The 14,422-nt window shown below is 34.6% G+C and overlaps 3 protein-coding genes across 7 annotated transcripts; all 3 read right to left on the minus strand.

Annotated features, from left to right (window-relative positions):
• Positions 1-601: 601 nt before the first annotated feature.
• On the minus strand, positions 602-3,926 carry LOC145570070 (calmodulin-binding receptor-like cytoplasmic kinase 2). Its single transcript, XM_081629062.1, has 6 exons — positions 3,737-3,926; positions 3,178-3,413; positions 2,913-3,081; positions 2,520-2,609; positions 1,859-2,157; positions 602-1,130 (listed from the first exon to the last, which is right to left on the minus strand). Exons 1-6 carry the CDS (start codon positions 3,924-3,926, stop codon positions 813-815), a joined length of 1,302 nt encoding a protein of 433 aa, XP_081485188.1. The 3' UTR covers positions 602-812.
• A 684-nt stretch (positions 3,927-4,610) lies between these two features.
• Positions 4,611-9,624, minus strand: LOC145570069 (putative anion transporter 4, chloroplastic). Of its 2 annotated transcripts, XM_081629061.1 has the most exons (10): positions 9,000-9,128; positions 8,872-8,897; positions 7,438-7,664; positions 6,911-7,280; positions 6,742-6,786; positions 6,509-6,655; positions 5,315-5,452; positions 5,178-5,211; positions 4,864-5,043; positions 4,611-4,746 (listed from the first exon to the last, which is right to left on the minus strand). In XM_081629061.1, the coding sequence occupies exons 3-10, from the start codon at positions 7,584-7,586 to the stop codon at positions 4,739-4,741; spliced, it is 1,071 nt and encodes a 356-aa protein (XP_081485187.1). In that variant the 5' UTR covers positions 7,587-7,664; positions 8,872-8,897; positions 9,000-9,128; the 3' UTR covers positions 4,611-4,738. The 2 variants fall into 2 exon arrangements, with proteins under 2 accessions (XP_081485187.1, XP_081485186.1); XM_081629060.1 differs by lacking the exon at positions 8,872-8,897 and having other exon boundaries at positions 9,000-9,624.
• Positions 9,625-10,942: 1,318 nt separating this feature from the next.
• On the minus strand, positions 10,943-13,562 carry LOC145571647 (uncharacterized). Of its 4 annotated transcripts, none has more exons than XM_081630672.1 (3): positions 13,381-13,562; positions 11,658-11,798; positions 10,943-11,359 (listed from the first exon to the last, which is right to left on the minus strand). In XM_081630672.1, exons 1-3 carry the CDS (start codon positions 13,552-13,554, stop codon positions 11,216-11,218), a joined length of 459 nt encoding a protein of 152 aa, XP_081486798.1. In that variant the 5' UTR covers positions 13,555-13,562; the 3' UTR covers positions 10,943-11,215. The 4 variants fall into 4 exon arrangements, with proteins under 4 accessions (XP_081486798.1, XP_081486797.1, XP_081486796.1 ...); XM_081630671.1 differs by having other exon boundaries at positions 10,943-11,362; XM_081630670.1 differs by having other exon boundaries at positions 13,363-13,562.
• Between the last annotated feature and the right edge of the window lie 860 nt (positions 13,563-14,422).

A 14,422-nucleotide genomic window follows, 5' to 3' on the forward strand; every position in this document is an offset into this window, starting at 1 on the left:
ATTCATAATTAGTTTACCTTATTTAACTTTTTTAATTTTTTATTACAAAAGCACAAGTCATAATTGCATAATTTAAGGTAAAGATTTCTTTACTTAGAGTCATGTCATTAATCCACAAATTATTAATTAAAAAAAAAAATCAAGTTATAAATGAAATATATTCAATATGGTTATATCTTTTTAAAACGCCCGAAATAGTATATGGGACTAACATTATGAAACGGAGCGAGTATTAGGTTGAGTAAAATAATAGTAATACTTATTATTACTTCGATTATTACTATTAAACTATATTACCTTCTTGTTTAAAAGTGAAAATAAATGTCCTTACTATCATCCTTTCTATAACTTTTGTAAGAAAGTGGGAAGTATATCTTTTTAAATTTTAATACCCGATTTTGAATATTAACCCTTAATAGGCAATAATCCTTATTGAATTAAATACTAAGTACATTGGTACTAGTTTTTCAAACTCGTATTAATTAGTAGCTATTGTAAAGTTGTAATAGTCCCTATTGATGCTTTTATTAGGATAATTACTTTAAACACGTCAAAATCAAAGGTTGTTATGACAGTCGAGCTATCATAGAGTATATGATCCTTCAAGCCAAATGAGATAAAATTACATTTCAAATCTACAGGAAGCCAACAGTCTTCGTAACAAAAATCACAAGTAAATTACATTTCAAATCGATCTATACATCAAAATTTTCTTAATTAACATTTGCCTTCTGCATGCTGCAAATTATGAAATGGACTATACTAGATATAAAGAGAACTCAAGAATTTACATGACACCCTTCACAATTTGACTATGCAGACATAAAAGAGTAGCTCTCTCCTACAATCCCCAAAGATTCTTGGCGTATCTTTCTTGCATCCTTTTCAAGTATATCGACCGATCTATGAGAAGCAGAGTAGTTCAGCTGATTTCCCTCTTTAAGTTCTGTTCTAATAGCCCATAACTCATCGACGCACTCCTTCATGGATGGTCTAGACTGCCTAATTGGCCCAGTGCATTTTTTGGCAACTTCGAGAATGTTTTCGATTACCTTGATGGATGCCGGACTTCTGTTCAGCTTAGGATCCATTGCCAGCACTGGCATACCTTCTCTTAGCTTGCTCATTGCCTGCATAAAGAGATTAGCTTAGCTAACTTAGCAAAACGAGGGTTCATGGCATGAAGCTTAAGATGAATAACATTTATTTTATGATCCTTAGAATATTTTGCTTTTGTGATCCTTAAATCTTTTATGAAGATTGATTTCATGTGAAACTAAAGTGACATGCAGCATATTAGAAGATTGCTCATGAAGACGAATACAGAAACATATGGCTAATCAGAGGAATTGAGTTCTCATGTCCGGTAATTTAAAGTCTGATGTAGCGTTGGGCCAAATAGATGTCGCTCAAATCAGGTTACCTATAATCTAAGCTGCATAAACAGAGAAATACAGTATTGGAAGTCACTCCAATCGGAGATTAAGACAAAGAAAGAGGTAACTCAGGAACATTCAGAAATTTCTAAACTGAACACGGCACTTCCAAATAAACTGGTTACTGGATAAGAGTCTGAATCTGAGGAGAATCTCTTATAGTCTTATTACTGGGTTAAGCTGTTTATTGTTGATTCTAAATGACCAAAATTGGACAAAAAAATTAAAAATGATCAGGGTAAAAAAAACTGTGTTATGATATCAAAATAAGTCTACCAAGTTGGACTGTTTTTTCATATTAGTTACTAAAGCTGAAATACGTTGCATGAAGTAAGGAAGTCATAAGATACAAATATAATGTAGATCATTAATACTTTTGCTTTATTAAGAAATTAATAAAGAGAGTTGACTAGGATGCTCACCCATCTTGTGGTTACTCTCTCTTTGACCCCTTTCAATGGTTCAATTGGGTGTCTTCCTGTCACGAGTTCAACAAGCAATACACCAAAAGAGTAGACATCACTTTTTTCAGTCAACTGATAAGACTTCATATATTCAGGATCCAAGTATCCAGCAGTCCCTTTGATCTGAGTAGATATGTGGGTTACATCTGCACCATCTGGGACAAATCGAGCGAGCCCGAAATCTGCTACTTTAGCTCGAAATTTCTCTGTGATGAGAATGTTAGATGCTTTTATATCTCTGTGGATAATTGGAGGATCTGTCAAATGCAGAAGCAACATAAAGAGGGATTCATTTAATCAATGTAAAATAATTCTATAAACGAATTTAAGTAATACAGTAAGCACTCAGGAATCAGACAGTAGTACCAACTAAAATTGCTTCTGTAATTTCTGGAAATGAATTGCTTTCAAAATAATAATGTACAAAGTATATGTATATAACAGCATTGAATTATCCGTTCACAATCAGAGTTCTTAAAATGTTTGAAGATTTGTCTTCATATCAAAATCCATAAAAAGAACATGTATGATATAATTGTAATCCAGACTAAGGCCAAATACAGTCCAGCATAAAGTTCAAAATGGATAAATGGTTCTCTGGAGCTTGAAATGCACCTACCGTTATAACTGTGTAAATATGTGATTGCATGAGCTACATCAATAGCAATATCCAGTCTTTCAGGAAGCTCAAGCACTAGTCCCCGATTACCTGCATTGCAATTCAAACAAAGTCAACTTCCTCAGACAGAAGATTTAAAATAGATTAAGGCGTTATATGCAACACATGCTCACTGAGGACACAGCATACTGCAATGGTTAGATTTTCATTTTGGGAAGACTAAATGTTCTAGGACAATGTACCAGCATTAGCTAACATTCTGTATCAGATTATAACACCATTATTCACCGATATAATAGCCATCATTATAAACCTATAATTTTTTTTATTTGATGAATACTGGATAGAATTTCATCATTAATATACTTGGAGAACTTATGGCTAATGACTTACCATGTAAAAGGTCGAAGAGAGTTCCGTTACCAACATACTCAACCACAATAATTTTTTCATCCGGGTGCTCTAGATATCCAAAGAACTTCACCAAATTTAGGTGTTCTATCTTTGAGTATGCTAGGACTTCGCTCTTGAATTCTTGTGCTGTGCGCATATTATACACATCCTGCCACATATCACGCAAGTCAATCAGCATATCACCGGCATAACAATCTTTGAGTTAGTTGATGATCATTAGATGTTAAGCCTTTTATGTTTTTACCTTTTTGGCACGTTTTATGGCAACAACAGTTCCATCTTTCAGCTGTCCCTTATACACTGTCCCAAAACCGCCATCTCCGATTACATTATTCTGAGAGAAATTCTTTGTAGCTTTCTTGATATCATGAAGAGTAAAATTCAATGAGCCATAGACCTCTCCACTTACTGATCCCAACGAATTAAAAGAATCTGGCTGCCCTGAAGATCCTTTATTTTTGCTTCCTGTGGAAAACCCAGCTGAAATAGAACATGTAAAATGTGAGCACAATCAACGCTATCTCTTTTTTTTTTTTTTTTACAAACTTAACAACAGAGCATTAACCACAAAAATTCACACCATCAAGATAATCAAGTGAATTTGAGTATTGCATCTAATATCACAAATTATAAACCAGAAGGTCCCCTCTACGAACAGAAAGGCGCTCCTAACCGTTATAAACTGGGCATCCCTTCATGAATAATGAGAAATCGACAGTAACCCAAAGAAAGAAAGGGAAAAAAAAAAAAAAAAAAAAAAAAAAAAAGAACAGAGAATATGTAAAGGGTGATTGAGGACTAACATGAGTTGCTATGAATCTGATTCGAGTTCTTGTTTCCATAAGATTGCTCTGGTTCTGGGACTTCCCTTTCTGGTTCGGACCCAAAAGCTGTGCAACTTATAGTAATTTTCCTTATAAATTGGTATAAACGAGACTTCTTCTCCTGGTTTCCATGCTGGGAATTGGGAGAAGGGAGAGGTGATTTCTTCATTCGCGACAAAAGTTAAATTCTCCAGGCAAAATAATACTAGAAATTATTTGGATCTAAAAGATGAAGATATATTATAATGATTTGCTTATGCATAAATTCCACAATTTGGTAGAGATATTCTTTTAATGATAGTATAATAATTTGGTGAAAGAATGACTAGATCAATCCTTAGTTGCAAAGCCAACTAGCAATAAGTTGTTGAATAAATACAGCTAGTCAAAGAAGTTGAAAGGTCTACTTAATTTTATGTACAACCGTATTTCGAGGTATTCTATTAACTCTCAAACACGAGTTAAAGAAAACAAGTTGTCAAGGGTCCCAAATAACTGCAACAGGACTAGGCCCCCACGTCTTGAATAGAACATGTTTCCTGCTTTAAGTCTCTTTCATTGACCAGTAATACTAGTGGTATTTTCATTAAACACCTAGCCATTGGTAGAGTACCTCGGAAAGTCATAAGTTGTCCACTCCTAGAGTCCGATCAGACGATCATCATTCCTAGTTGTTCACTCCCAGAGTCCGATCATCATTCCTCGACTGGTGGAGGGAGCTGGGAAGTTTATACAAGACACCAAGGGTCACTGCTGCTGATAGCCTCTTTAGTGTATCTACGTGGCAATAAGTTAATTATACAGTTGATCACGTATGCATGAATGATGAATTTCGATATTTGCTGCAGGAGTGATTCAGACATTTCAGTGCTTTGGGATTATTAAAGAGATGTCGCAGAACCTGTCTTCTAAATGCCTTTTCAACTGTATGTTTATTCCATGATATTTACAGATAGGTATCACCAAACCTTAGAATCAGGTTCAAGAATCTGAAATTCAAAGAATAGACGGAGTTTGTCAAAAAAAATGAAACAGTCGTGACGAAGCTACTGAATAGTGAAAAACTGGAAATGTGCTTATTAAATCATCAAAGGTATAACACTTACTGGATGTATCAAAATTTACAAGCTCTCCAGTTGAAAATAGATTCCAGAATAAAGCAGCGAGAAAATATAAAAGTGATGTCAGCCATAAAAATCCTCTGAATGATCCAAACAGTTCAACAAAATAACCAGCCCCAACAGTTCCTAGAATTGCAGCGAACGTTCCAGCTGTATTTGCCAACCCTGTATATACAAATTGAATCAAGTTAGAATCCAGAAATCCACAGATTAAAAAAAAAAAGTCAATTTCCCATCTTTGCCATCTTAATCTTAAAATTCCTGGATAACACATTAAATAAATAATAAAAATAAATTACCATGTAATATGCCAGTATATTGTGGAGCAATTTCCTGGTATCAGAAGAGAGCAAAAATACAATGTCATTAGAAATTGGGCGAGCAAATTACTGAATGGCACTGATACAAAAAAATTTAAGTTTCAGAAGCAACAAACCTGAATATTAACAAGGAAACCAGAATGACTGAATGACTTTAGTCCAACAGCTAATGTGAGCCAAGCAGAAGCTATAGATGGGCTAGTTGCGGTAGTCAGACCAATAAGAGCAATGCCAGGGCCAATAAATCCTATTGACTGCATAACAAACAATTTCAATTTAGACCGTTTTAGTCTTTTAGAGAGGCCATATAAAATATACTTGTAATGAAAAGTATAAGATGAAGCAAACAGATCAAGACATAAGAGTACTTGAAATCTAACAGGTATTCAATTGACAAGTTAAACAGGATCGTTGCAAGTACCAAGTATGCTGAAATTCTCACAAAATTTATGTTTACAGCATAAAGTTTTAGGATGAGGACCATTTTATCAATTATGGCAAGACAAAGGGAGTAGAACTAAAAAAATTATGCTACATGTCAAACCAACAGAATTATTTAACAATTGTATTAACAGCTTGTTTGATATCGAGTCCTTCGTATATATTTAGTAAAGCAAAGGTAAAGAAGGGAAGAGAGGAATAAAAAGGCAAATAATTATATTTTTCAGTGTTGGGTTTTATTGAAGAAATTGAAGGGATTCCAATGTTAGGTTAATTATTACCAGTAGTATAATGGAAAGGAAATAAGGTTTACATTATTTAGTTTTTCTTTCATTCCAAATACCTCCAGTTTTGGGAGGAAAGGAAAGTTGAAACTTTGTAAGCTTATATTCCTTTGGGTTCCATTCTCTTCTTATCAAGTCCATATGTATTTTAAAGCCAAACATAGGAAACTCCCCCATTCCTTTTTTTTTTCCTTCCAAATTTACCAGACAAGTTGTAATATTTGCTAGGCACCAAGATTATCCTGACTTAGATATAGCACACCAGAATTACCAAATCCAGTTGCTCAGTTGAACACAAAAAGTTCCTTTCAGCACTGAACATTCATCCGGACCAATGACTATTTATGAGAACCAATCCTCCTTGACACAGAGTAAGTCGAAGCACAACTAGTCGACTACAATACAAGTATGAAATTGCTTTGACTAACACGGCTACTTATACAAAGTTAAGAAAAATGGTTTCAAAGGACTAAATCAACTAGATAAGAAGAATATATAGGCACTCAATTCTAAATATCTGTACAGCAAGAGAAAGGAGTCCTATCACACAAAATGATTGAAATGCAGATATAAATAAGCACCAACCTGCATGATTTTTCTGGTCAAAGTGATACTGAAACCACGCTGGATCAATGTATCTGACCAAGCACCTCCAAAATATCCCACAAGTGCCATCATACTCCATGGAACAGCACTAAACCATGCTGCTTGTCTAAGATCAACATGATATACCTGCAACCACATTCAAATAACCATTCAAAGAAAAATCACATCACATATGTGACTTCACACACAGAAAGCCAAACTTTAATACTCACACTGTTAAAATACAACGGCATCCAGGAAAGAATAACAAAGAAGCCCTGCACAAGAAAAAAAAAAATTACTTGCCTTAGCAAGGAGATAAAAACATAATTTTGCTGTATTAGGCAAAGCAGTCAATGACATATATAATGCTAAGATAGAGGGTCAGATCTAGATCATTACCCAACTATGCATAGCATTGGCAACCATAAGTGACCAAGTAGGAAGCTTAGACAGCAGCCGCTTGAAAGGTGGGATCACTCTAGCTTTGTGTGCCTTCCCGGCATTGGATGGAGCAGATTGTTGCCTCTTTGTTAGTATGTATTTTAGTTCATACGCAGAGATTTGAGGGCTTCTCTCTGGAATACTAGAAGTAGCAGACAGCCATACAACAACCCAGAGAAATCCAAATAATCCGAATATCACAAATGGTCCAAACACACCGGCATTGGACATTAGGATTGGAGAAAGTATTAGTCCAATAGCACTACCAAGCTGAAACCCAGCCATTGCTATTCCAACAGCTCGTGCTCGTTCTGCTTTAGGAAACCATCTGGAAAGAAAAGGGTTCAAACAGAGAAGCCTGTTACTCACAATTGCATTACTGAGTGCACAAAACGACAAACAAGAAATATAAATCATAAAGTTTGAAGCAGGATATAAATGACCAGTAAACATCAAATTCCAAAAAATAGACATGGTATCCATACTTTGATATCATGTTGTTCATCGAAGGAAGAGCTACACCTTCTGCAATGCCAAGCATAGCTCGCATGGCAAGCAGAGCCCAGAGAGACTTTTCAGCTGCCCAGGGAGTAAGAAAAGTAGCAAAGGACCACAAAGCAACACCCCATCCCATGACAGCTTTACCACCATAGTAATCCACTAGAGCTCCACCTGCTATTGGTGATACAAGGTATCCCCACAAAAAAGATGACTGCAAGCAGCAACAGTAACTTATATTAGCAGTAGCAGCAGCAATAGAAACAAGAAACATTTATTCTTAATTTTACTTGAGACTAAATTCTAAATTGGTGATATTAAGTTATTGTGTTAGTCGTACATTAAATTTTTATATGAGTTTTCATTAAATCGTCACACTACTATTGTCTTGCTAATAACAAAGCTAATCATTCATATTGAATGGCCCACAGAATTAAATCTTTAGGCACTTCAGCCATTTTCCTTAATTTTTAGGTGCACGAAAAATGTTGAGATGCATAGACCAAAAAGAAACTAGTAGATGTAGGGCACAGGAGGAATTCCACCATGCATCCCACTCTTCTATCCAATGGACTAACTCAATTTGTATTATATAGATCAATCCATAAGTATTGAACTGTTTTGTAATCGACCTTTAACATTCCCTCCAGGTAAGTGATATCATAAGGAGCAAAATACTACTCCCTCCGTCCCCTTTTGATAGTCCCTTATGGGTATTTTTCACGGGAATTAATAAACATAAATAAGAATAAAGTACATTGAAAAAGTAAATTGACATTGGGTATGCAAAAAATTAGAGAGAGAAAGTAATAAAAGTACATGGAAAAACAAAATTTACATGGAAAAGTTAAATTTGCACAAATATTGTTGCAAATTGGAGGGAATTGTGGTAAAAATTTAATATTAATGGTTGTTGAAAAAGGCAAATGGGGTGAATATTTTGGGACTAAAATTTGTCCACGAGAGACTATCAAAAGAGGACGGAAGGCGTACGTGTTTTCGGAACAAGGAGAGCAATTAAACTTTAAATACAACGATAATCGCATTTAAATTGAGATATTAACTTTCCTAAAGCACAAATTCAAAGGTATGAAAAAAGCAGGTGCTTATCAAGTTATCAATATAAAAAAATACAACAGTGATTTGTAAAGTTAGGAAAAAAAAATCGACATTGTCACAACTCACAAGCTATCAATAAAGTAAAAAATGATGCCGAAAAATATACACACAAATCCAGAAATATGACATTGAATAAGAATTGAACAACGAATTTAAACCTGCAAAACTATTAAACAAGCAAGCAACTCAAGGTAGTTTCACGTATCCATGAAAATTGTCCAAATTACTCAATATTATCACAAGTGAAAGCAATGACAACAAATTATCCATCATACATATTCAAAAATGGAAACAAGACTTACACAAAAATTAATCAAGTAATTGAAACCTGCAGAATTGTTAAAATTGTAAGAAAATCAAGATAATTAAAAGAAGAAAAAAGAAATTCGAAATACAGAAAATTAATTCGGAGTTATCAAAGATGAATGACCTGAACAACGCCAGCAAATGCTCGGCTCCAACCATGAGAAAGAGAAAGAGGAACAATGGCGACGGACATAACAACACGATCAGCATTACAAAGAGCGAGAGCCAAAGCCAGCATCATCACCACCTTCACTCTCTCAGACGTCAAAAATTCCAAAAAACTCGGCGCTTCCATTCTCTCTCCTCCGCCATTATCGGCGAGGAAGGGAGAATCTCCGGGAGTAACCCTAGTTTTACCTGCGAGTAACAACGGAGTTCCATGTCGGAGATTGATTGCCGGCGAAGTCGGAGACGGAGTTCCGGCGAGGAAGGGAGGAAGAATCGAGCGTCTGGTGATGGAAGGAGGAGCGAATTGAGCGGAGGAGAGAGAAAGATTGGAAAAGTAGAGGAAATTAGGGTTTGAAGATGGTGGAATTGGGGGAAAATGGAATTTGTTGCTCAAGGTTGGAGGAGAGGCAAAGGTGTTCATGGTTGGTTGCTCAGAGTGCAGACTCAGGTTGGTAGAGGAGAGAGAAATTGTGTTTCAAACTTTTATAGTACAATAATTGTACGTACTAAACTGGAATAGTAAAGTGGATTAAAGGAGCCTAATCCCGTTTTCTTTGTGTTCTTATCGTTTTAATTTTTTACGGAGTAATTAGTTGTCCAACTTAAATGTTTAAGTTTATCGGACTTTATTATTCATTTAAGATCTAATCGAAAGAATAAATTCACTTCAAAAAAAAAAAAAAAAAAAAAATTTGCAGTAGCATTTTTTTATCAAGGCACTGTATAATTTTATTTGTGGTTTTTTTTTTATCCGGTAGAATTGAATCGTATTTTAGAGGATGATGTTAGGAATGTGACAATGCCACGCTTTATTCCTCTGTAACTAGGTGTCGTAGTTTGCTTTTGTTTGCTTTTTTATTCTTTGGTCTTTGTACTTCATTTGAATCAAAAAAGAATATATATTTTAAATTTTGTATGGAAGCAAAATATTAAAATTATATATTAATAAAATGCATAGTATTATGAAGACCCATATAATGCATTTATATTTGATCAAAATCAAATTTAAAATTATAGTGTATTATTGTATGTATATAAGGTTGAAGTTTGATCAAATTAAATTAAAAACAATGGTGTATGAGAATGGAGAAAACTTGAGCAAAATGTGAGAAATCAAAGAGTTATATCAATGGCATTAACCAGCGGCGGCACTACTTACTTCCATTGAGATAGGTATTCCATGACACAAATCCATCATACAGTCATTATAAGCAAATCCATAACTCAGCACACAAAAGCAACAAAACAGAGCAAGAAGGGTGTGTTGTGGCTCAGCTAGAGCTCGCCTTGAATTCCCGGGTTCATGTCAGCGGGAGTCTGAAGGAAGAGTTTCATCGATTAGTTGATCCCCCAGGCTGCCCTGGGGCTGTTGACTCTACAGTTCTACTGAGAGAACAAACACTCGAGAGTCAAGACTAACTGAAGTTACTAAAAATATCCACAAAGGTAATAAACCTAAAAAATAGAGAAGATGCAGATGTATTGGTCTCATTGTTAGATCTCTGTAGTAGAGGTCTTCTCACTAGATAATACACGATGATCCTGCATAATATATGAAATATGCTTCCAAACTACAAAGACCCGAGGGAATCACTGACTCTTCTAGTCTACCAAGAATGATTTCAAGGCATTCAAGCTAAGAATCAGCTATCCTAGCTCAAATATTCTCTGAGCTATAATGTTTATACAAGTGTTGCCTAATTCATGGAGCATTGCTACCTAATTACTAAATTAATCCAAAAGAGTTCCACTACACGTTCCCAAAACGCAATTCACGCAAAGGAAGAGGGGGGGGGGGGGGGGGGGGGGCCGGGGGGGGGGGGGAGGTCTGAGAGAAATTAATGAGTTGTATTCATTAACATCATCAATCAAGCTCAAACCCTAAACTTACTCATTGCATTAAAATTTTGCAAATGTTTAAAAAATCCATCAGAATCTAAGTTGTTTGTACAAACTAATGAGCACTTCAAACAAAAGCATGAAAAAAGTAAAATTCTTTTAAAGTTGTAATTCCTAACTTCTATTTATCTGTGACTCCTTATTTACACACATCATAATAACCACAACATCACTAGGATCAGTGAACAGGTGAGATCCAATGCAATAGTTAAGCATCGGAATTAAAACAATAGACACTCAAGTACAAGAATAATAAAAGTCATGGTATTGGTATCAGATTTTACTCTTCAGTCTGCTAAACAACGAATGTCGTCCTTCAGCAATAATTTCTCCAGACGCCTTATTCTTGATGATTACAGAAGTTCCAGAAACAGATCCAATTTTCCCTAGAAGTTTTGATGTAATCTCCAGCTCATCCTGCCAATATTTAGACCAAACATGTTAAATATGTGCCTTAAAGAAGAACATCAAAGATAAGGCGACTAATTAGTTGAGATATAAGAACTCAAGAAACAAACTCCACATCCCAACTTCAGATTCAAGCTTCAGCAGCTTTAGGTAATTAATATGGACAGGAACTCAATTTCAGTCTTAAAGAATTCACTCTATCCTTTTCAGATCAATAGGTTTGTTCCTAGATCCATCAAGCAGTCATCACCAAACTAAAAATATAAACATGCAAACTCCATATTATAGCAAAACAATGCTTACTTACATCAAGCTTTGCATTTGACAGATATGAGATGGACATATCGACCGATACATTCATAGGCTGACCAAGTCGATAGATTAATGCATTACCAACTATGTCAATGAGATTGGCTATTGCACCACCAGCCAGGTTCCCTGTTCGGTCCTGCAATAAGTTATGTTAAGAACTGAATAAGAGCTGACACCTATGGAAACTCATACATCCAATGAAAGGTATCTAAGCATGGAGCATGAAAGAATTCTGAATCCAACGAATAAAGAGCATAACTCTGCACAAGTCATGCTAGAAGAGAGTTCTTTTAGGCTTTAATCAAATTCTTGAAGTTACACATGACAAAATAATAGAAAAATCTAAGGTAGCAAACCGCCAAGAACCTGACATGACAAGCAAGGCAACACTTGTAAGAATTAAATTAAATTAAACACAGTAATCAGTGAGAAAAGGTTTATGTTTCATAGTTGTCCCAAATGTTTATTCATCTTTCTACATTTTTTATCCTCGGCAACAACCCATAGCAAGTTAACAACCTTAGACATCATATACTGAAAGAAGGCAAACAATGCCTAACCACAAAATCAAATATATTACTCCGTAATGCCTGACACATACCATTTTTGTATCAATACTAATTTCTAAGCAGATGGTCTGATACAGCCTTAATGTTGCCCAATATTATTCTACTGATGATACTTCAGTCGGCTAGGAACGAACCATTCTTTTTCATAAATGTGAGTGCTGAAAAAAGGCACTCCCTTTGTATTAATATAATGACAGACAAAATTTGATAACCTTCACAATTGAATAATGACTCTCGACCTTATTGATCAATGTATTGATATATATACACACACTAACATTCAAACATAAAAGTAGCAAATCATAGAAAAAGGTCAAACATAGCCTCTAATTCTTAACAAGTTATAGAAAACATTTGCTAAAGCAGCCACTTGGAAAACCCTTTATGATCAACAGGCTTCCGACATTGCCATGTATTCCAGAAAATCAAAATTTTAACAAGCTAATAAGAATGGAAGCACCAATCACCACTATCATAATTATAAGAATTAACATTTGGCGCCACCATCAAAGTCGATTGAAAACAGAAACAACCCTTAAAACTATTTTCTTTGGCTCCAAAAGTGAAGACACCATATCACTATCAAAGTATCATCATTAAGCTCACCAAGTAAGATCCAATACAACCTTAATACAATACACAACAAAAACCGTCGGATTCCGATCCTGCTATGAGCTAGTCTAAGGAGGTCCAAATGCCCCCAGCTTAATTCCTTTCAAGCCTAGAGTAAATGTTTCAAAAAGACCACATTTTCCACATCATTGCAAGTTATAATCATAAATTACCAATCTATCCACTACAAAATCATACACATTATTTCTAAAGCATTTTTTCAAAACCCAAATTGTGAAAAACTACAACAAAGTTGTTAATTGAAATACAACCATAAACTGAAGCTTCAGGATTACATACTTGAAACCAATAGAGAGTTAAGAGATCAATACCCATCTGATTTCAATATTTCTGGGTTAATTTAAGCACAAATTAGCACTTTTTCGTTAGATTATAATACCCTACAAAAATCCAATAATTCAATACCGGCTTTGTATAATCATTTAATAATAACCAAATCCAATAAATAAAATTCATAGATGAATGATAGTAATTTGATGGGTTTATAAGGAAGCTTACAATTAGCCGAGGAGGGACCTTGAAGGTGCAGAAGACCATCCCGGGTTGAACTCGGTCGACTCGGATGCCTCTAAGGGCAAAATCTTCATAGAAACTGGGTCCAACTTGGGGCTCGTGTGGGTTAACCACGATTTGTGAAACCATCTCTGACTCGTCCGACCTCAATTGTAGAACCTCATTTGCTCTCTCCATATTTTATGTTTGTTATATCTATGTTTCTATCATTCTACTTCATATGCTACTTTATAGATATAATTAGACGGTATAAGAAGCTAAAAAACGAAATATTAAGGATAAAATAATATTTATTACACCGATATGTATGTGATTTGATCATGAATTTCCAACTTAATTCCATTTTCAAAAGTATATTTAATTTAATGTTTATAATATAAAGCAACGGGGGATAATTTTGTTAATTAGCCATTTAATTTGTTGAATATCAAAGCAATAATATTCTGTGGGAAAACATCCATACAAACTAAGGCCCTCTTCTTTTGAGCTTCTGGGCAGAGCATAGTAGGTGTCAGCAGAGCAGAGCAGATTAAATTTCAGCAAAGCAAAGCAAAGTAAATTTCAGGATAGCAGAGCAGAGTCGAGCCGAACAGAGCAGATTTCAACATTACTACTACTACTACTACTACTACTACTACTACTACTACTACTACTACTACTATTATTAAGTGCATATACCACTGATTTAGGTGAGTGAAAACATAAATAAATGTGTACCGTATTTAATATATGTTAATAGTATAAAGATAAAAGACAACAGTTTACTTATATTCATTTCACAAAAATTTTAAAATAAAATGATTTAAAGAGTAATAATGGTTTTACTTATAAATATGTCTTAATCATTTATTTTTAACCCTCAAAATAATAATGATATACAAAGTACTAATTGAAAACAACCTCTTTTTTTTAATTCTTAAATTGTATGAAAATATTTGAAATTCAACTCAATGAACTTACAATCAATACCCACATAAAATATTTCTATACATTGTGATTCTAATATCAAATGTTTTTAAAAAGAAATTGTTGTTAATTGTTATTA

The sequence above is a fragment of the Chenopodium album genome, chromosome 12, assembly GCF_948465745.1.
Source record: "Chenopodium album chromosome 12, dcCheAlbu1.1, whole genome shotgun sequence".
NCBI classification, from domain to species: domain Eukaryota; kingdom Viridiplantae; phylum Streptophyta; class Magnoliopsida; order Caryophyllales; family Amaranthaceae; genus Chenopodium; species Chenopodium album.